This window comes from Besnoitia besnoiti (assembly GCF_002563875.1).
Source record: "Besnoitia besnoiti strain Bb-Ger1 chromosome Unknown contig00022, whole genome shotgun sequence".
Classification (NCBI taxonomy): Eukaryota; Apicomplexa; class Conoidasida; order Eucoccidiorida; family Sarcocystidae; genus Besnoitia; species Besnoitia besnoiti.
In genome coordinates, this window is record NW_021703921.1 from 1 (window position 1) to 21,911 (window position 21,911).

General features: G+C 56.5%; 5 protein-coding genes across 5 annotated transcripts; 2 read left to right on the forward strand and 3 right to left on the reverse strand.

Moving 5' to 3' along the window:
* Positions 1-1,935: 1,935 nt before the first annotated feature.
* On the forward strand, positions 1,936-3,675 carry BESB_042450 (rhoptry protein ROP18; the record flags this gene model as incomplete). Its single annotated transcript, XM_029362726.1, has 1 exon — positions 1,936-3,675. One exon carries the CDS (start codon positions 1,936-1,938, stop codon positions 3,673-3,675), a length of 1,740 nt encoding a protein of 579 aa, XP_029215036.1.
* A 2,650-nt stretch (positions 3,676-6,325) lies between these two features.
* On the reverse strand, positions 6,326-9,007 carry BESB_042460 (transporter, cation channel family protein; the record flags this gene model as incomplete). The annotated part of the gene is made up of 1 exon (XM_029362727.1): positions 6,326-9,007. One exon carries the CDS (start codon positions 9,005-9,007, stop codon positions 6,326-6,328), a length of 2,682 nt encoding a protein of 893 aa, XP_029215037.1.
* A 74-nt stretch (positions 9,008-9,081) lies between these two features.
* On the reverse strand, positions 9,082-10,911 carry BESB_042470 (transporter, cation channel family protein; the record flags this gene model as incomplete). Its single annotated transcript, XM_029362728.1, has 2 exons — positions 9,082-9,464; positions 9,834-10,911. 2 exons carry the CDS (start codon positions 10,909-10,911, stop codon positions 9,082-9,084), a joined length of 1,461 nt encoding a protein of 486 aa, XP_029215038.1.
* A 4,540-nt stretch (positions 10,912-15,451) lies between these two features.
* BESB_042480 (rhoptry protein ROP18) lies at positions 15,452-17,191 on the forward strand (the record flags this gene model as incomplete). The annotated part of the gene is made up of 1 exon (XM_029362729.1): positions 15,452-17,191. One exon carries the CDS (start codon positions 15,452-15,454, stop codon positions 17,189-17,191), a length of 1,740 nt encoding a protein of 579 aa, XP_029215039.1.
* Positions 17,192-19,841: 2,650 nt separating this feature from the next.
* BESB_042490 (transporter, cation channel family protein) lies at positions 19,842-21,870 on the reverse strand (the record flags this gene model as incomplete). The annotated part of the gene is made up of 2 exons (XM_029362730.1): positions 19,842-21,284; positions 21,367-21,870. The coding sequence occupies 2 exons, from the start codon at positions 21,868-21,870 to the stop codon at positions 19,842-19,844; spliced, it is 1,947 nt and encodes a 648-aa protein (XP_029215040.1).
* Positions 21,871-21,911: the final 41 nt, after the last annotated feature.

Sequence of the window (21,911 nt, forward strand, 5' to 3'; positions counted from 1 at the left end):
CAGGAGCGTGCCACTTTGGGGTTACTTCAGATTCCGGTCCAAAATGCTGGTGTCCTTGTGTGGATGCCTGGAGTTCTTCATAGTGGACGTTACACAGTCGCGTCACCAGCAGATGAGCGGCGCGGCATTCCTCTCCGCGTTCCAGGACGTGAAGCGCGGATACAACCTCCCTTCTGGCTCGTTGCCTCAGAGGATCACACCCGCTGTCAGCCAGAGCTGCCTGCACAACTCTTTCACGTGCGCAACTTTAGAGAGGCAAATTGCCGATGTCCACGTACGCCACAACGCCCTGCGTCAACACTGCAGCACAACTCGCGCATTTCTTTTTAAGTGAAGGAACTATATCCGCACTTTCCAGTTTCCACTCCGCGCAGGTGGAACCAACAGATTGAGACGATGGTCAGATGGGTGCAGGTCTAGCGTAGATGTGTGTAGTTCTGGTGTCGGAACGACGGACTGCGTCTCTGCGTTCAAGATGGCACGACACAAATTCATGCAGCACGGGGACAGGGGAGGGGGGGACGATGAATTCAAGATGTGAGTACTCGCAATGACTGCTATGTCACTCTGTTCCACAGGGTATGGCGCAATCAGACTTCCTCCGGAAGCCTTTTCAGAGCGATTCGCTGGAGCATATTCAACTACGCGGCGGGTGTTCATCTCCGTCCTCGACCTGCGCCCGCGTCTCGTCCAAAGAATCTGAGAGAACATCTTGAAAGTCAAGCAGGACTTCTCACACTTCAGTCAATGCGCAGCGAACACAGACAGTCGGGACATTTGTGTGCGGTAAACAGATTCTCCTTTGCAAGTGTTTCACCGTCATATTTGTGTAGTGCCTCAAAAAGTATCTAGGCTGTTTTCTGCACCGAAAAAAAAAAGCCTCTCTGCTGCCCTCCTGTGCTCGAAAATGCTAACGGCAAGACGGGGAGTGTGTTTCAGAGAAAAGGGATGTTTAACCGGGAAGCTAGCGTCTAAAATATATAACCATTCAGCTCTGCTGTGCGCGCGTTGCTGACCGTAGTCACCCCACAGCAGGACATCGAATGCCCACTGATGAGACGCCACTTGGCTAAACGCGAGGTCTCTGGGGCACTCTACCGCAATATTCTACCACGCTAAGAAGTGATCCCGATTTGGCGTTATGCTTCGCTGGCGCCCTGCAGTTTTTGCACTGGAAGAATGAGTTCTCACCTGTTGAGGCCGGGTATCCAGCGAACTGCGATGCCCCAGCATGCTACACACGTTTGGATAGCGATTCTGTGGAAGCCCAGACAAAAGAGCTGGAATGCGTCTGTCGCACTCGTATAGCGAATGCTTTTGCAGTGCCATTGCGTTGCTGGTGCACCAACTGAAGCCATGCGCATGCTGTTCTCCACGTGTCGGTGCGCAAGACATCAGCATTGCGCGACCATGACGGATGACCATCTCGTCTCGGAGAATTAGACCTGAAGACTGATCGGCAGTTCCGTGTAAGCAGGCAAGGCCTGCTACCCGGCGCTGTGGCGTCCGCTTCTGAGTATTAGTGCGATCAAAGCTCGAGACGGGCCAACACACCATAAGCACCGCTGGCACTCGCCCCGGCCGTCACTATCGCTTACGCATGGTGGTAACCTCGGCAGCGTGTTTGATGGCAGGTCAGAATCACTGCATTATATCCCTGCCCCACGGCGAATGCCTTGAGGGCTGCGCTCAGTGGATCCGCGAGCCGCGCGTTGTCTTGGTTGATCGCGAAAAACCATCAGAAGCGACGCGAGGCCGCTAGCTGACGGCTTGCTCCTCCTTTTTAGCGTCACAGACTCCGAGCCCCGCCGACCAGCCCTGTGAGACACCCTCCACTGTCCACTTCATTTCGACAACAGATCGAGTTGAGTTCTCGCCACGATGCAATTGGAGTCACCTATGCTACTACGCACGTGTTGTCGCTGAGCCTGCATAATGATGACGCGTACCAACGCACCCAGACACGCGGCTCCCCTCCTGTGGCTAGGCATCACAATTGTCTCGTTCGTCACCCTCACACGTGGGGGGGCTGGCCTTGTGAATTCGCACTTGAAGACTCACTCACGCGCACTGCAGGATGCCCCAGTGCAGGACTTTCCAATCGGATACTGGAAAGACATCGGCAAGCACGCTGAACTCGCTGGAGAGAGAAATGACGACAAGCCAGGGGCCATCTCATGGCTCGAGAAGAACACTGCTGGGGATGCGCAAAGAACTGCAACAGGCCAGCTCACCACGCGCTGGCAAAGAGTGGCTCGCCGTTTGGGCTTTGGGAAAAGAAATAGGGAAGTCGCGGAGTCTGCAGGCACTGTCCCCGCGAAACGGCGCTCGACGTGGGCGGGAAAAATTGCCCAGCATATGCGCCGTGCTGGAGCACTTTTGCGGCGCAAACTCCCAGCATACTTTTCCGGTCTGCGGACGCGCATTCGCAACTGGTGGAGGGGCATGCCAGATGTTGTGAGATTCCAGCCGGAAGAGCCGGGAGATGCCCTTGTCGCTCGTCTACTGGCTGAATTGCGCGGGATAGGCGGGCGGCCTCAAGACATCAAATGGGAGCACGGAGCTTTCGACGACTGCGTGTCTTCAACCTTCTTTCCTCCTGATGCCCCGGTACAGGTTGTCTCAGAAATTACGGGAAGCTCTAGGACGTTTGTGAGAGGCCCACCTCTCGGGACAGGCGGCTTTGGCATCGTGTTCTTAGCACGAGACGTAGAGACCAATGAGGAGGTTGTTCTGAAGGCTGCTATCAAGGACGGGGTCCTTGCGGAAACGATCCCAGCCAGTGTGCAGAAGGAAGCATTTTTCTACCGTCAGCTTCCAGGTGTGAAAACGCCAGAGGATGCTCACCTGCATCTAAGGCTCCTAGTTGCCGCCGACGTTGTGAAGGTTGCACACGCTCCAGCGACCAAGGCGTGCGCGTCCGGAAATTGGTGGTCTAGTCAGTGGGTCCCCAACTTGTTTCTTGTCATGCCGAAGGCAGAGACTGACCTGGAACGGCTTACAACAACATCATTTGAAGAAGGCCCCACTGTCAGCGAGAGTGAGCTCGGCCGCGCTGCACGCTTGCAGCTGAGCATCGGCATCATTCAAACGGTGGCCAACCTCCACGACCAGGGATTAGTTCATGTCGACATCAAGCCAGGAAATTTCGTAGTCATGAGTGACGGGCGACTCTTTCTCAGTGACTATGGCTCATGTGAGAAGCTGGGAACGGTCAGGATGCATGTAGGGCTGGCAATGGGGTACCTCCCTCCCGAGTTCACGTTGTCTGGCGGGGTACATTATGCACAGGCGTTTGACGCGTGGCAAGTCGGTCTATCTCTGTACGTGCTTTGGTGCAAGGACAGGCCTGAAGGGATTGGCCGTGGAGTGGTTTTGGATTTTAGCAAGTGTCCTGTGGATCCGCCAGAGGCAATCAAGGACCTCATTCGGTGGTTCCTACAAAAGGACGAGGGGCTCCGGCTGCTGCCTTTGCGTGCCATGCGAACTCGGCAGTTTCGCCAGATAAAGAAGGAGGTTGAGCGGTCGCTGCGACATTTCGCCATACAGCCTCCGTTAGAAACAGGCGAAGAGACGCAGTCGGTGAAACTAGAGCAGGCGTCTTTGGCGGAGGCTACGGAACGTCCTGGGGAACGTGGAATGACGGATACGATGTCGACAGGCGTCGAGGCGTAGCAGCGTCGATGGAGGAAGTGCATGTAAATTAGGAGCTGGGTTGCAAGAGGAGGAGAGGGCAGGTCAGGTCAAACGTGGAGGCGGGATAGGGGTTTTGATTCGCTAGGATTACAGAGATGGCATGTAAGAACCAGCAGAGAAGGCCTGACTGGCCGTGATGCAATGCTGCACACAGTGTTCCGCGGGTCTTGTCTGTTCGTAAAATTGGTTCTTCGTTCATCCAGAGGTCTGCACTCTAATTCTACCTGCTTCCGGTGTAGTATCTCCGCACTACCTTTGGATTCATCTCGATCCTCATATTCAAAATTAACAAAGTGCATAGGACGTCACCGATGTGGGATAATCTGTTTTGTCAAAAGGATGTCGTCATCTCCCTGTCGTGAACCGGAGGGGCACACGTGACGTCGCCCGCCCCTAACAGACTATGGCTCAGCTTGTAGGGGTGTTTACAGGTTAATCGATCTGTTTGATTTCTGTGAAGCAGTAGAGTTATTGAGGCGCTGGCGATCACCTTTGTCCCCTCACCTCCCACACCCTGGGATGAAACGACAGGTCGCAGGGAGTCCCCACACCTCGCGCACAGACGGCTGAGTTCAGATAGTCTCATTTGCGCCTCCCCGTCCTATTGCGGCACGCTTGCCGGCCGTACATCTGAGATGCGGAGAATTAAGAAATAGAAGGGAAATCTCTTGTCGAGCTCATATCTACGTTCTGGCTTAACTCGGCCCTCGTAGCGACCGGCCCGCCAGTCTCAGTTGCGCAGACGGTAATTGCATGGACGTGGAGTTATCGAAACAGCCACGCTGTAAAATGGTGGCACTCTACCACATTTTGGTGAACACACGCCGTATGTGGGCCATCACGCGAGAGCAAGTCTGATGTAGTAGAAAGCGGGTTCACGCGTCAGACTTCAGTCGACCCGATACATGATTTGGCAGAACCGGTGTCGCTGAGCGGTGCAGCCAGCTGCTGTCGGTGGTTCCCATACTGCACTGAATGGAACTGTAGCTCACGGCCCCCTGTATTAGGAAGGATGGCGGCGCGCATATTGCCGTGGCTGTTTGAGCGAAGCAGGGGGCGCCTGGTGCCTTAAACGCTCTTTACCTGGGGATACCTGGGGACGCTAAGGAGGGACTGACACTGCGCTGCCGAATTCGAAGAGTGATTCGTGTTCCCAGATGCTTCGCAAGATCACTGCGGATCGAGTCGGCTGTTTATGCCCATGGCCGTCTGCTGCTACCTCGTAATGCGTAGGTCTGTCCGAGATGCGGTGCGTTCCCTCAACCCTCGCGAGCAGGTTCTGCCTTGCGAATGGGGCAGTCGAGTTTCAAAGCGTGGGAGTCGGAACAGGCTGAAGCGGTTTTTGCTCAGGGTGCTTTCATGGCAGGGCAAGGAACGTTCGCGAGACCACAGGGGAAGTCCAGTTCGTTGCGGGAGGCGGGGAGGGGCATTCACTCTCTACCGTCGCAGCCGCTGCGACACAGTATAAGTATCCTATGATACGACAGAGCTCGCGTAGTCAGCGGATGTGGCGCTGGCGGCACTGCCTTCTTTTAGGCGCTTTGGTGCCCAAACATGTTAGAGGGCTCAAGCACCCGGCGCTCCGCGTGTGGTGCGTGGTATGGTGCAGCCTTCGTCCACTCAGCGCCTCAAGCTGGTGTGCAGTGTTTCAACCGTGTGCGTGGTGGATTCTGGGGACCGAGCCTTGCAGCACCACGCAGCGGAACTGGTGTATCTCCCGATTTCGTAACTCATGGTTTGGTATTCAGCAGCGAGCAGTCCTGCGTAGGTGGTCTGCCTCCAGCATGCAATAATCTACTGCTGCGAACGTGTCACTGCATAAAAAAGAGGAGTCTGTCAACCTTGGGCGTGCGAATGCGGCCAGCCCCCACAACCCGTGGCAGCCGACGGCAGCGGCATGAAACAGGGCCCTAGTCAGACCGCCACGGAGCTTTAATGGTCTGCCAACGGCGAACAGAAAAAGGCTGTTTCATTTGCATTTGGACGGACCGTATCACACTCGGGAAAGTTCAGCCGCATTGCCCGCAGGCACAATTCATCGGTTCCTTAGCACGACATTCGCCACCGGACGTGGTGTGTGGCGACCGTGTTGCTGCCCCTTTTGTCAGCACGGCCCGAGTGCCTGTTTGGCGAACAGTGTTTTTTCCTTAGGCGTGCGTACAAGCTGAAGACGCGCAGAGTGTGCGCAAAGCACCCCCGTCGTTGCTCGCCTGAGATGAAGATTGTCGTCGTTCATCCGCAGGGCACAGTGCGGAGTCAGAGATGTGAAGCTCTCTGTAAAACCCCTCTGTTCGGGTACGAGTGACAGTCGGGAAGCAAAATGAAGGGGGCATTAGTTTGCTCAGAAGTCGAAGAAGGGTGGAATGCGTGTGGCGTGATAGCGCAAGAGCCTCTATTTCCACGTATTTTGATCTGGCGCTCGGGTCGCCATTGTCGCGGGGCCAGGGTGGATACGCGGCGGTGTGCCCACCCTGGCGTGTTCGTAGACTCTGATAGCTGCTTTTGGGGCCGTGGCACCTGCTCAGAGTTGGTAGCCCATGTTTCTCAAGTGTGTGGCGAGATCCACCTGTCCCTGTCTGAGGCACCAGTCAGCGACCATTTCTCGATTCTTGCCTAGGCGTGTTGTGCATCAGGGATCTTCCGTCTGTGAAAGGTGGGTAGTGATGCATGATGTGAGGGGGCCGTCACTAGGGGAGTTCTCCACTGACGCAACTTGCGGCAGACTATCGCTTCGACTGGCAGAGCGTGCGCTGAGACGTTCTCTCGAGCTGGTTTCCTTTGTGGTCGTGCCCTCAGGTACCAGCATGCAGGACTCGAAGAGGACGCGGGGCGCGAGGTCAACGTCGGTGCCTGTCATGATGCTTCCCCGGCGGCTGTTGGAGCTCGACCCGGGAACGCTTCCACGCGTCGAAATGGACTCTGGCAAGCTCATTCTGACCTGGTCTGACCCGCCTGCCCCCCTAAGATGAAGTCTCTCTGGCTGCGGCAGGGCTTCCGAGCTGCCGCCAGACGCTGTCGCAGAGAGCTGCGAGCTTCCAGCTGCAGAGTCCACTCGAGACCGCCGCCAACTGCGCCGCCTCGCGACCCCACTGTATCTACGATCGATCTGGCTTGCGCGGTGCCCTGCGCGGCCGCTCGGCCGGCGGAGGTGGGCCGTTCGACTCTCCATCGCGAAAGACACAAACCGAGCGGCGCACCACTCTGGGTTCGCGAGCTTTCCGTGGAGTCGCATGCGCTGTCTTCGGAACCAGCTCTGGAGCGTCTCCGCGGCCAAGTGGTGGCGAAGGTCGTACCTGGTCTCCACGTGGGCAAGCTCGGGAAACTTCCCCATCCAACTGCTGATGAGGCGCGGATTCAGCTCGACCTGGCCGTCCTGCATGTCCATGACGCCGTGACTCATGGCGTGGAATTCGCACGCTCGCTTGGCGCAGTTGAGAACCACGTCCCGAAGATGGACTCGCGCCCCAGCGTAGACTGGAAGGCCGTATTTGGCGATGTACTTGAGCACTTTCTGCCGTTTCTCATCGGGGTGAAAACGGTGCTTTATGCCCATTGGCTGGTCGATCGTCCTCAGGAGGGCGATCATGTCAGTGAGGCTTTTGTAGTTCGTGCTGAGCTCGTTCTTGGGGTTCCAGCGTTCAATCAAGACGCGTTTCTGACACGAAATATTCCACAAGTTCTCGTCCTTCACTGTGTCCATGTATTCGTCGAGGACAGCGGTGGTGAAGAGATCCATGAGGATGAAAAAAACGAGGACGATGAAGGAAATGCAGAAGACCACAACTGTCACGCGGAGCAGTTTCTGGTCTGTCGCGGTGTAGTGCATCCGCAGCTGCTGAAGAATCATGTGCCAGTCCTCGCCAGTGCAGCTGCCTATCAGCGCCATCACGGCCCTCGGCAGCATTTTGAAGTTTGCGTGGCGATTGAAGTACGTTTCTACTGGGGCGCCGCTGAAGAGGACGACCCCCCAGGTGGCGAAGAAGAAAATCGAGAGGCCCAGAAGCGTAAGCACGCTGAGGAAGCTCTCCATAACTCGCGAGATCGTTGTAAACAACGTCTGGAAAAAGGGCATCTGGCGGTATAGGAAGCGCGCGATCCGGAAGAGGCGTAAACTTAGGAGCCAGGAGGTCAGTGCGTCCACGCGCCAGACCCACCCCATCCACAAAACGACGCCAGCGCCAAAGGTCCCAGCGAGCAGGCAGCAAAGAACAACGTCGAGGATGTCCAACGCCTCGCGAAAAAACAGACGGCCGCGAGCAAAGATTCTCGTACCGATTTCGATGAAAAAGAAAGCAGAAAGACACACAATGGCGATGTGGAGCTCAAGTCGTCGGCCCTGCCGATGGGGCCCGAGTGTCATGTCGTACCACGGGCCGTAGAAGAAAAGAAGGAGACAGCACAGGCACGTATGGACGGCAACGGCCATTCTGAAGCATCCGCTTGTTATCAGTGCAGCAGCTTTCTTCCTTGCCATCGCGAGCCGTTTGCTGTCGACCCCGGTGAAGTCTGGCATGGTGTCGCCGTGCTGGAGCGCCGAGTTGAAGAGGAGCTCCTGAATTTCAATCCACTTGTGTACCGTCGCGCTGAGCAGACTTCCTTCCATCTCCATGCGAGCCTTCTTACTCCGGGACGCGTCAACGATGATGCCCACGCACATCTTGACCCCGAAGATCGAGACTGCCGAGTTGAAGAGGAAGACGAGAACCGACAGAGCGACTTGCTGGGTGGGATTGCGGTCGAGGAGCCTGGAGAGCAGCAGCGGCCAGCCCTCGTTGGTGGCGAGGACGAAGACGCCTATCGAGGCTTCAAAGAAAGTCTGGAACGTATACAGGACCTCGTTGGGGTTGTCCGGCGGCACGTAGCCGACGCGCATGACCCGAGAGAAAATGAGCGCAAACATGACAAAGACCAGGCTCAAGAAGGCCGAGAGAAGCACGAGACTTCGTGTGCAAGCCAGAAGCGAGCGGACCACGATGCGGACGCCCTCCATCTGGACAAGCGAAAACAAGTGAAACGAGCGAAACGAACGCAAAACTTTGACGAGGCGAAAGAGGGGAAGCTGCCAGACGAAGCGGCAGGCGTAACTACGCCAATCGGCAGCAAAGAGCGTCTGGTTGATCAGCAGGAGCACACACGACACGAGGGAGACCAGAAACCCGGCGCGCGAGGCGCCGGAGCCCAGTGCGAGGCATCCGCCTCGACACCAGCCGTACGCGCCAACCCTGAGGAGGGACTCAGCAAGAAAGAGAAAGGCAAAAATCCACTCCAGCACTCCAAAGACGTTCCGCGCCTGTTCGTTGTCGGTCAGCATGCACTCGACAACCAGACAAAGCAGCGAAACGACTTCAAGCGCGGCCAGCGCCCAGCCGTACGCTGTTGCGCTCGTCAGGCGCCTGAGAAGCGTAGCCACAGGCCCGCCCCGCAAAAAGGCGAGGCTCGCGGTGGGAGTCGACTGGCTGCCGAGATCCCCCCCCCCACCGAGCTTTGTTCGCGCTTTCGGCGCACGCCGGGAGCCGGCAAGGCACTCGCCGTTGACGCATCCTCGAGGCCTTCCTCCATGAGGATGAAGCGGATGAAGTCCACGATCGCGTCAGGGCGGTCGATGTCGTAGGACACGATTCGCTCGTTCAGCCACTTGAAAGGCGAGGATACCAGCCGAGCGACCGCGTCGTAGCAACATATCAGCGTAAGCGTGAAGAGGTAGCAGACGGACTCGCCGAGGGACAGGGGCCCTTCAGGCCCGTCCACGGCGCCGTCCCCAGCGGCATCTGTGGAAGAAAGCGCGCAAAAAAGGGGGGAGGAGAAAGTGTGCTCGCAGCTTCGCGCTGACGCGGCGCGGGCAGTGCTGTTTGCAAAATCTTCGCCGCAACCGTTGCGAGTTAGTTACGCTGTGACTCCCGGCGGGGCGCGCAGACTTGCTGCGTACGCTGGCGGCGACACGCGACTCATGCCCCAGCCTACCTTCCGCAGCGCAAGCCCCGCGCGAGGCCTCAGTTGCTCTCGATGACCACTTGAGCAGCTGCATTTCATGTCCCCGTCGTATCGTACGTTCTGGCAGGAGCCTGCGCCTCTTCCTCTTCGAACAGCTTCACGCCATGTGAGGGGACCATGCCAACGAGGGACACTCTCGAGCTTACCGGTGGCAGAGTGAACTGAGAGAGCCGCGTCGTCGGGGCGGGTGCTTGCGAGGTGGGTATCGGAGCCGGGATTGACCGCCCACAGTCCTTCGACGTCGTCGGCGCCATGGTTCCTCTGTCTGCCGCAGAGGCCTCCAGCAGGATAACGGAGGGCGGTAGGCTGAGCCTGACAGCAGTCTCCACTCAGAACACCACCCGTTGCGTCGCTCGGCCGTGTCTGGCCAGGCGACGGCCTCTCGCTCTCTGTTGCAGGCCCTCGCTTGGATTCACGCCGTCTGCCCCTGCGCCAGAAAGAAACCGCGTGAGCTGCGACAGCGCGTTGCTTGTCTCTGCGAAACCTCAGGCCGCCTGGCCTCCTTTCCGGCGGCCTGCTTCCGTTGGCGGAGGCCCTCTGGCTGCGGCGCCGCAGCGTCGAGGCCCTGGAGATGGACTGCGTGAGTCTCTGGAGCATCCACGCGGCGCCCGAGCTGGTGTTTGAAAAAGTGGGCGCCTCTTGGTTGGGCAGCGATCGGGGGCGGAGGAACTCACTCAGCGCGCGCCAGGCTTTTCTTCGGCCGACTATTTTGGGCGAGGCGAGAGAATACATTCTCTGCAAGTTGCTTGTGTCTATCGCTGCGCGCGTCGGCATCTCGACGCCGAGTTCTCGGCAGAGTTTGATGAACCGGAAAATGTGTGAATTGAACACCACTTTGCGCGCGGTCACGTACTGGCCCATGAGGACGGCCTCAAATACGTTGTAGAAGAAACAGCACAGCGTCACGACGGCGAAGAAGATGTAGACTGAGATGATGTAGACGTTGCCGCGGCTCGCGAGCGCGACGTTAGAGGAGACTGCACTGCCTGGCGCGCTTGGAAAGCGACCCATATACACGCTATACAACTCCCGCATCGTCACATGCCAGCTTTCTCCAGTCAGCAAACCAAAGACAAGGAGCAGCGCTTGCCAGATCGATTCGAAGTTGCAGTACTTCGTTACAGTGAGCGGCCAGCCGTAGCTGCCGTAGTTGGGGTCGAAGAAGAGGGCAAAGCCGAATGTGGCGAAGACGTAATTCGGGAATTTAGATGGAATATGCCCCATGATCTGCGAGAGTAATCTCGCGCGGTATCGCAGCCAAAGCAGCGATCAACTGCATGGTAGGCCTTTCTAAAAATCAGCTTGCAGCTGCATCGCCACTGCTGCTCGGCGGGTTCTACAACCCCGACAATATCGGGGACGAGTTTAATGCTCACCCTTCGTCCTTCCTCCTCGTGCCCGCTTGCCCGAATGCGCCCATTCTCACAGCCGGCAGGGCTACCCGGCCTCGCGATCAGAGGCTCCATATTGCCTCTACCGCTTCCCGTCGCCTCCTACGTTGCTACAGCCATGCTATCAGGACTCCAACGTCTGGGCCAATTGACAGTACGGCCGTTTTCAGACCCCCCACTGGCGGGTCTTGCTGTGCAAACGAGCGACTACCTATTGCCAGCAGTGTCTTGTCGACCAAGGGTGACGAAAAAGCGGGAGGAAGTTGCTTGACGCTGCCTGCTGATTTACGCTTTGAGACATGAACAAAATGAATGCGTCGCTCCACGTTTGGTGCTTGCCTTGCTGGGGCATTGCCGAGCCAATGGAACCAGTGCGCGAACCGAATATTCTGCGCTTCTCAGAAACGATTAGAACAGATCTACAACAAGCTCGGATCCTGAACCTGCGTCAGCTGCGTGCACTTTTGACGCCAGCGATAAGAGACAGCGTTGCTGAAATATGGACCTCTTTCAATTTGAAGCGGCCCTTGTGTATACCACGGCGTGCAAACCAAGCATGACTAGACCATATCTTATTCTTGATACTCTAACCAGCAATAACCACACTACTCTTCATCCAATGAAAGACGCCGCCCGGCTTATTGATGGGCAGGATAGTACAATGCGCATGTGACTAGTTGCATTCACGAGGACTGCAGATCCGCTGGTGCCTAGAACGTTTACACTCACTGGCGATGTCGCCCGAAATCCTTATCTTGTCGGACGCTCCGCGGGCGAAGGAGGGAACAACTCTGTCTCAAAGCGAGAGCCGTATTTTGTGTTCGGCTTGCTAGCGAGGCTTGGCAAAAGATCGGCCCGGATTTTTGAGCATGTGACTTTCCAAACTGCACAAAGCTCCCAACTGAGACTGAGTGGACAGCTCCGCCTGCTTGATATTGTCAAGCCCCACAGTCTCAGCGAGAGAAAAACAGATGCGATTTTTTTCCACGAGCGTTCACATGCAGAGAAAAGGCGCGTCGTCACTTGGATTTATCCATCATGTGAACAAAATCAAGAAAACTGACATCCTCGATGCTGCAGCTAAGCTGTGTGTACATGATGTGCTCCGTTCGAAAAAACCTGGTGCACTGGGTTCGATGCGCGCTGCGCGTACCCGCGCCTTGCTGCGCCCTCCCACTCTGGAGTTTCGGAAATCCACACACGGGTCGACAGCATCTTCCTCGAGAGCGCGCGCCACTTCCACCTGCAGATGCATGGATTTGAGGCAGCTGCGATCTCTTGAGACAAAGTATTTACCCGGACCCGCTGAGTACCTCCACTTGGTGTCGCCCGTAGTCCTCCATCGGAAGCAACCTCGACAAGAGGCGCCTGCCCTCTACACATGTTTCCGCAGAAAAGGTTCGAACGGAGCAATAGCAAGACTTGACAGCTTGCTTCGGGCCGCCTGCATTTTCGAGCTATCACGCGCCGGCTTGGTTTGAGGAAAGGACGCGCGTGGAGATATCGGCACTTCTAGACAGTCTCACCTCTGCGTAGGCTGACCTGAAGGTCCACGCCAAAGATCTCCCCTACATCCCGTCGTATCGACGAACGAACATAGGGCGCGAAAAGTAGGATGCGAGGGAGGAAGCACCGAAATTCACAAGTGCACAACAGCAAGGTAACTGGTATGGGAAACCACTGGAAACCAAGATCTTCTATTTCCAGCCGGCGAAGCACAGGAGGGGACCCAAGTGTCTGTTGTCTACATCAAAAATAATTTGTGATGAACTTGCGAATCTGAACCATAGACACAACTATGTTTCAATATTACGAATGTGGCGTAGAAAGTGAGCGACTCCAACGAGTGACGATGAATCCAAACGAGTGGGTACCAGCCAGCCTCGTGTCGGTGGAGTCAATTCAAACACGACGGCATTCCCATCAGGATCCCCCGTTAAGAAACGAAAAAACTGGGACAGAAGAGGCTCCCTCCGGTATGCATACGACGATTCTGTGAAGCATGCAACTCGAAAGCATGTAAGTGCACAGTTGGCGGCATCCTAAGAAAGCACTCAGTCTAATACCCTAAGCCAACGTCCGCGGCGCTGGTCCGTGATGCCAAGGTAGGAGCCTGGTCGAGAAAGTCGCAACAGGCTCCCTTTTAACACTCACACAATTGGGCGAATGTAACGCCTCGCTGCTCTCGGGTACCGGCACTGCAGTGATCGAGCCGTGATAAAATCCGATGACGGTCCATAGCAGAAGGCTCGATACTGCACTAGCCCTCTCTTATGCAGCTGTGAGTACACTTGAGGCGCATGTCTTGTATAAGTGAGGTCTTCCACGAGTGCTTCGGCTGATCTATAGTGTACGATCCCACAACTGCGCCACCCCCCCCCCTCCGCTCCCCTGCGAAGGCGGGGCTCTACACGGAAGTGGCGCTCGCAACTCAGATCCAGGAGCGTGCCACTTTGGGGTTACTTCAGATTCCGGTCCAAAATGCTGGTGTCCTTGTGTGGATGCCTGGAGTTCTTCATAGTGGACGTTACACAGTCGCGTCACCAGCAGATGAGCGGCGCTGCATTCCTCTCCGCGTTCCAGGACGTGAAGCGCGGATACAACCTCCCTTCTGGCTCGTTGCCTCAGAGGATCACACCCGCTGTCAGCCAGAGCTGCCTGCACAACTCTTTCACGTGCGCAACTTTAGAGAGGCAAATTGCCGATGTCCACGTACGCCACAACGCCCTGCGTCAACACTGCAGCACAACTCGCGCATTTCTTTTTAAGTGAAGGAACTATATCCGCACTTTCCAGTTTCCACTCCGCGCAGGTGGAACCAACAGATTGAGACGATGGTCAGATGGGTGCAGGTCTAGCGTAGATGTGTGTAGTTCTGGTGTCGGAACGACGGACTGCGTCTCTGCGTTCAAGATGGCACGACACAAATTCATGCAGCACGGGGACAGGGGAGGGGGGGACGATGAATTCAAGATGTGAGTACTCGCAATGACTGCTATGTCACTCTGTTCCACAGGGTATGGCGCAATCAGACTTCCTCCGGAAGCCTTTTCAGAGCGATTCGCTGGAGCATATTCAACTACGCGGCGGGTGTTCATCTCCTTCCTCGACCTGCGCCCGCGTCTCGTCCAAAGAATCTGAGAGAACATCTTGAAAGTCAAGCAGGACTTCTCACACTTCAGTCAATGCGCAGCGAACACAGACAGTCGGGACATTTGTGTGCGGTAAACAGATTCTCCTTTGCAAGTGTTTCACCGTCATATTTGTGTAGTGCCTCAAAAAGTATCTAGGCTGTTTTCTGCACCGAAAAAAAAAAGCCTCTCTGCTGCCCTCCTGTGCTCGAAAATGCTAACGGCAAGACGGGGAGTGTGTTTCAGAGAAAAGGGATGTTTAACCGGGAAGCTAGCGTCTAAAATATATAACCATTCAGCTCTGCTGTGCGCGCGTTGCTGACCGTAGTCACCCCACAGCAGGACATCGAATGCCCACTGATGAGACGCCACTTGGCTAAACGCGAGGTCTCTGGGGCACTCTACCGCAATATTCTACCACGCTAAGAAGTGATCCCGATTTGGCGTTATGCTTCGCTGGCGCCCTGCAGTTTTTGCACTGGAAGAATGAGTTCTCACCTGTTGAGGCCGGGTATCCAGCGAACTGCGATGCCCCAGCATGCTACACACGTTTGGATAGCGATTCTGTGGAAGCCCAGACAAAAGAGCTGGAATGCGTCTGTCGCACTCGTATAGCGAATGCTTTTGCAGTGCCATTGCGTTGCTGGTGCACCAACTGAAGCCATGCGCATGCTGTTCTCCACGTGTCGGTGCGCAAGACATCAGCATTGCGCGACCATGACGGATGACCATCTCGTCTCGGAGAATTAGACCTGAAGACTGATCGGCAGTTCCGTGTAAGCAGGCAAGGCCTGCTACCCGGCGCTGTGGCGTCCGCTTCTGAGTATTAGTGCGATCAAAGCTCGAGACGGGCCAACACACCATAAGCACCGCTGGCACTCGCCCCGGCCGTCACTATCGCTTACGCATGGTGGTAACCTCGGCAGCGTGTTTGATGGCAGGTCAGAATCACTGCATTATATCCCTGCCCCACGGCGAATGCCTTGAGGGCTGCGCTCAGTGGATCCGCGAGCCGCGCGTTGTCTTGGTTGATCGCGAAAAACCATCAGAAGCGACGCGAGGCCGCTAGCTGACGGCTTGCTCCTCCTTTTTAGCGTCACAGACTCCGAGCCCCGCCGACCAGCCCTGTGAGACACCCTCCACTGTCCACTTCATTTCGACAACAGATCGAGTTGAGTTCTCGCCACGATGCAATTGGAGTCACCTATGCTACTACGCACGTGTTGTCGCTGAGCCTGCATAATGATGACGCGTACCAACGCACCCAGACACGCGGCTCCCCTCCTGTGGCTAGGCATCACAATTGTCTCGTTCGTCACCCTCACACGTGGGGGGGCTGGCCTTGTGAATTCGCACTTGAAGACTCACTCACGCGCACTGCAGGATGCCCCAGTGCAGGACTTTCCAATCGGATACTGGAAAGACATCGGCAAGCACGCTGAACTCGCTGGAGAGAGAAATGACGACAAGCCAGGGGCCATCTCATGGCTCGAGAAGAACACTGCTGGGGATGCGCAAAGAACTGCAACAGGCCAGCTCACCACGCGCTGGCAAAGAGTGGCTCGCCGTTTGGGCTTTGGGAAAAGAAATAGGGAAGTCGCGGAGTCTGCAGGCACTGTCCCCGCGAAACGGCGCTCGACGTGGGCGGGAAAAATTGCCCAGCATATGCGCCGTGCTGGAGCACTTTTGCGGCGCAAACTCCCAGCATACTTTTCCGGTCTGCGGACGCGCATTCGCAACTGGTGGAGGGGCATGCCAGATGTTGTGAGATTCCAGCCGGAAGAGCCGGGAGATGCCCTTGTCGCTCGTCTACTGGCTGAATTGCGCGGGATAGGCGGGCGGCCTCAAGACATCAAATGGGAGCACGGAGCTTTCGACGACTGCGTGTCTTCAACCTTCTTTCCTCCTGATGCCCCGGTACAGGTTGTCTCAGAAATTACGGGAAGCTCTAGGACGTTTGTGAGAGGCCCACCTCTCGGGACAGGCGGCTTTGGCATCGTGTTCTTAGCACGAGACGTAGAGACCAATGAGGAGGTTGTTCTGAAGGCTGCTATCAAGGACGGGGTCCTTGCGGAAACGATCCCAGCCAGTGTGCAGAAGGAAGCATTTTTCTACCGTCAGCTTCCAGGTGTGAAAACGCCAGAGGATGCTCACCTGCATCTAAGGCTCCTAGTTGCCGCCGACGTTGTGAAGGTTGCACACGCTCCAGCGACCAAGGCGTGCGCGTCCGGAAATTGGTGGTCTAGTCAGTGGGTCCCCAACTTGTTTCTTGTCATGCCGAAGGCAGAGACTGACCTGGAACGGCTTACAACAACATCATTTGAAGAAGGCCCCACTGTCAGCGAGAGTGAGCTCGGCCGCGCTGCACGCTTGCAGCTGAGCATCGGCATCATTCAAACGGTGGCCAACCTCCACGACCAGGGATTAGTTCATGTCGACATCAAGCCAGGAAATTTCGTAGTCATGAGTGACGGGCGACTCTTTCTCAGTGACTATGGCTCATGTGAGAAGCTGGGAACGGTCAGGATGCATGTAGGGCTGGCAATGGGGTACCTCCCTCCCGAGTTCACGTTGTCTGGCGGGGTACATTATGCACAGGCGTTTGACGCGTGGCAAGTCGGTCTATCTCTGTACGTGCTTTGGTGCAAGGACAGGCCTGAAGGGATTGGCCGTGGAGTGGTTTTGGATTTTAGCAAGTGTCCTGTGGATCCGCCAGAGGCAATCAAGGACCTCATTCGGTGGTTCCTACAAAAGGACGAGGGGCTCCGGCTGCTGCCTTTGCGTGCCATGCGAACTCGGCAGTTTCGCCAGATAAAGAAGGAGGTTGAGCGGTCGCTGCGACATTTCGCCATACAGCCTCCGTTAGAAACAGGCGAAGAGACGCAGTCGGTGAAACTAGAGCAGGCGTCTTTGGCGGAGGCTACGGAACGTCCTGGGGAACGTGGAATGACGGATACGATGTCGACAGGCGTCGAGGCGTAGCAGCGTCGATGGAGGAAGTGCATGTAAATTAGGAGCTGGGTTGCAAGAGGAGGAGAGGGCAGGTCAGGTCAAACGTGGAGGCGGGATAGGGGTTTTGATTCGCTAGGATTACAGAGATGGCATGTAAGAACCAGCAGAGAAGGCCTGACTGGCCGTGATGCAATGCTGCACACAGTGTTCCGCGGGTCTTGTCTGTTCGTAAAATTGGTTCTTCGTTCATCCAGAGGTCTGCACTCTAATTCTACCTGCTTCCGGTGTAGTATCTCCGCACTACCTTTGGATTCATCTCGATCCTCATATTCAAAATTAACAAAGTGCATAGGACGTCACCGATGTGGGATAATCTGTTTTGTCAAAAGGATGTCGTCATCTCCCTGTCGTGAACCGGAGGGGCACACGTGACGTCGCCCGCCCCTAACAGACTATGGCTCAGCTTGTAGGGGTGTTTACAGGTTAATCGATCTGTTTGATTTCTGTGAAGCAGTAGAGTTATTGAGGCGCTGGCGATCACCTTTGTCCCCTCACCTCCCACACCCTGGGATGAAACGACAGGTCGCAGGGAGTCCCCACACCTCGCGCACAGACGGCTGAGTTCAGATAGTCTCATTTGCGCCTCCCCGTCCTATTGCGGCACGCTTGCCGGCCGTACATCTGAGATGCGGAGAATTAAGAAATAGAAGGGAAATCTCTTGTCGAGCTCATATCTACGTTCTGGCTTAACTCGGCCCTCGTAGCGACCGGCCCGCCAGTCTCAGTTGCGCAGACGGTAATTGCATGGACGTGGAGTTATCGAAACAGCCACGCTGTAAAATGGTGGCACTCTACCACATTTTGGTGAACACACGCCGTATGTGGGCCATCACGCGAGAGCAAGTCTGATGTAGTAGAAAGCGGGTTCACGCGTCAGACTTCAGTCGACCCGATACATGATTTGGCAGAACCGGTGTCGCTGAGCGGTGCAGCCAGCTGCTGTCGGTGGTTCCCATACTGCACTGAATGGAACTGTAGCTCACGGCCCCCTGTATTAGGAAGGATGGCGGCGCGCATATTGCCGTGGCTGTTTGAGCGAAGCAGGGGGCGCCTGGTGCCTTAAACGCTCTTTACCTGGGGATACCTGGGGACGCTAAGGAGGGACTGACACTGCGCTGCCGAATTCGAAGAGTGATTCGTGTTCCCAGATGCTTCGCAAGATCACTGCGGATCGAGTCGGCTGTTTATGCCCATGGCCGTCTGCTGCTACCTCGTAATGCGTAGGTCTGTCCGAGATGCGGTGCGTTCCCTCAACCCTCGCGAGCAGGTTCTGCCTTGCGAATGGGGCAGTCGAGTTTCAAAGCGTGGGAGTCGGAACAGGCTGAAGCGGTTTTTGCTCAGGGTGCTTTCATGGCAGGGCAAGGAACGTTCGCGAGACCACAGGGGAAGTCCAGTTCGTTGCGGGAGGCGGGGAGGGGCATTCACTCTCTACCGTCGCAGCCGCTGCGACACAGTATAAGTATCCTATGATACGACAGAGCTCGCGTAGTCAGCGGATGTGGCGCTGGCGGCACTGCCTTCTTTTAGGCGCTTTGGTGCCCAAACATGTTAGAGGGCTCAAGCACCCGGCGCTCCGCGTGTGGTGCGTGGTATGGTGCAGCCTTCGTCCACTCAGCGCCTCAAGCTGGTGTGCAGTGTTTCAACCGTGTGCGTGGTGGATTCTGGGGACCGAGCCTTGCAGCACCACGCAGCGGAACTGGTGTATCTCCCGATTTCGTAACTCATGGTTTGGTATTCAGCAGCGAGCAGTCCTGCGTAGGTGGTCTGCCTCCAGCATGCAATAATCTACTGCTGCGAACGTGTCACTGCATAAAAAAGAGGAGTCTGTCAACCTTGGGCGTGCGAATGCGGCCAGCCCCCACAACCCGTGGCAGCCGACGGCAGCGGCATGAAACAGGGCCCTAGTCAGACCGCCACGGAGCTTTAATGGTCTGCCAACGGCGAACAGAAAAAGGCTGTTTCATTTGCATTTGGACGGACCGTATCACACTCGGGAAAGTTCAGCCGCATTGCCCGCAGGCACAATTCATCGGTTCCTTAGCACGACATTCGCCACCGGACGTGGTGTGTGGCGACCGTGTTGCTGCCCCTTTTGTCAGCACGGCCCGAGTGCCTGTTTGGCGAACAGTGTTTTTTCCTTAGGCGTGCGTACAAGCTGAAGACGCGCAGAGTGTGCGCAAAGCACCCCCGTCGTTGCTCGCCTGAGATGAAGATTGTCGTCGTTCATCCGCAGGGCACAGTGCGGAGTCAGAGATGTGAAGCTCTCTGTAAAACCCCTCTGTTCGGGTACGAGTGACAGTCGGGAAGCAAAATGAAGGGGGCATTAGTTTGCTCAGAAGTCGAAGAAGGGTGGAATGCGTGTGGCGTGATAGCGCAAGAGCCTCTATTTCCACGTATTTTGATCTGGCGCTCGGGTCGCCATTGTCGCGGGGCCAGGGTGGATACGCGGCGGTGTGCCCACCCTGGCGTGTTCGTAGACTCTGATAGCTGCTTTTGGGGCCGTGGCACCTGCTCAGAGTTGGTAGCCCATGTTTCTCAAGTGTGTGGCGAGATCCACCTGTCCCTGTCTGAGGCACCAGTCAGCGACCATTTCTCGATTCTTGCCTAGGCGTGTTGTGCATCAGGGATCTTCCGTCTGTGAAAGGTGGGTAGTGATGCATGATGTGAGGGGGCCGTCACTAGGGGAGTTCTCCACTGACGCAACTTGCGGCAGACTATCGCTTCGACTGGCAGAGCGTGCGCTGAGACGTTCTCTCGAGCTGGTTTCCTTTGTGGTCGTGCCCTCAGGTACCAGCATGCAGGACTCGAAGAGGACGCGGGGCGCGAGGTCAACGTCGGTGCCTGTCATGATGCTTCCCCGGCGGCTGTTGGAGCTCGACCCGGGAACGCTTCCACGCGTCGAAATGGACTCTGGCAAGCTCATTCTGACCTGGTCTGACCCGCCTGCCCCCCTAAGATGAAGTCTCTCTGGCTGCGGCAGGGCTTCCGAGCTGCCGCCAGACGCTGTCGCAGAGAGCTGCGAGCTTCCAGCTGCAGAGTCCACTCGAGACCGCCGCCAACTGCGCCGCCTCGCGACCCCACTGTATCTACGATCGATCTGGCTTGCGCGGTGCCCTGCGCGGCCGCTCGGCCGGCGGAGGTGGGCCGTTCGACTCTCCATCGCGAAAGACACAAACCGAGCGGCGCACCACTCTGGGTTCGCGAGCTTTCCGTGGAGTCGCATGCGCTGTCTTCGGAACCAGCTCTGGAGCGTCTCCGCGGCCAAGTGGTGGCGAAGGTCGTACCTGGTCTCCACGTGGGCAAGCTCGGGAAACTTCCCCATCCAACTGCTGATGAGGCGCGGATTCAGCTCGACCTGGCCGTCCTGCATGTCCATGACGCCGTGACTCATGGCGTGGAATTCGCACGCTCGCTTGGCGCAGTTGAGAACCACGTCCCGAAGATGGACTCGCGCCCCAGCGTAGACTGGAAGGCCGTATTTGGCGATGTACTTGAGCACTTTCTGCCGTTTCTCATCGGGGTGAAAACGGTGCTTTATGCCCATTGGCTGGTCGATCGTCCTCAGGAGGGCGATCATGTCAGTGAGGCTTTTGTAGTTCGTGCTGAGCTCGTTCTTGGGGTTCCAGCGTTCAATCAAGACGCGTTTCTGACACGAAATATTCCACAAGTTCTCGTCCTTCACTGTGTCCATGTATTCGTCGAGGACAGCGGTGGTGAAGAGATCCATGAGGATGAAAAAAACGAGGACGATGAAGGAAATGCAGAAGACCACAACTGTCACGCGGAGCAGTTTCTGGTCTGTCGCGGTGTAGTGCATCCGCAGCTGCTGAAGAATCATGTGCCAGTCCTCGCCAGTGCAGCTGCCTATCAGCGCCATCACGGCCCTCGGCAGCATTTTGAAGTTTGCGTGGCGATTGAAGTACGTTTCTACTGGGGCGCCGCTGAAGAGGACGACCCCCCAGGTGGCGAAGAAGAAAATCGAGAGGCCCAGAAGCGTAAGCACGCTGAGGAAGCTCTCCATAACTCGCGAGATCGTTGTAAACAACGTCTGGAAAAAGGGCATCTGGCGGTATAGGAAGCGCGCGATCCGGAAGAGGCGTAAACTTAGGAGCCAGGAGGTCAGTGCGTCCACGCGCCAGACCCACCCCATCCACAAAACGACGCCAGCGCCAAAGGTCCCAGCGAGCAGGCAGCAAAGAACAACGTCGAGGATGTCCAACGCCTCGCGAAAAAAACAGACGGCCGCGAGCAAAGATTCTCGTACCGATTTCGATGAAAAAGAAAGCAGAAAGACACACAATGGCGATGTGGAGCTCAAGTCGTCGGCCCTGCCGATGGGGCCCGAGTGTCATGTCGTACCACGGGCCGTAGAAGAAAAGAAGGAGACAGCACAGGCACGTATGGACGGCAACGGCCATTCTGAAGCATCCGCTTGTTATCAGTGCAGCAGCTTTCTTCCTTGCCATCGCGAGCCGTTTGCTGTCGACCCCGGTGAAGTCTGGCATGGTGTCGCCGTGCTGGAGCGCCGAGTTGAAGAGGAGCTCCTGAATTTCAATCCACTTGTGTACCGTCGCGCTGAGCAGACTTCCTTCCATCTCCATGCGAGCCTTCTTACTCCGGGACGCGTCAACGATGATGCCCACGCACATCTTGACCCCGAAGATCGAGACTGCCGAGAGTTGAAGAGGAA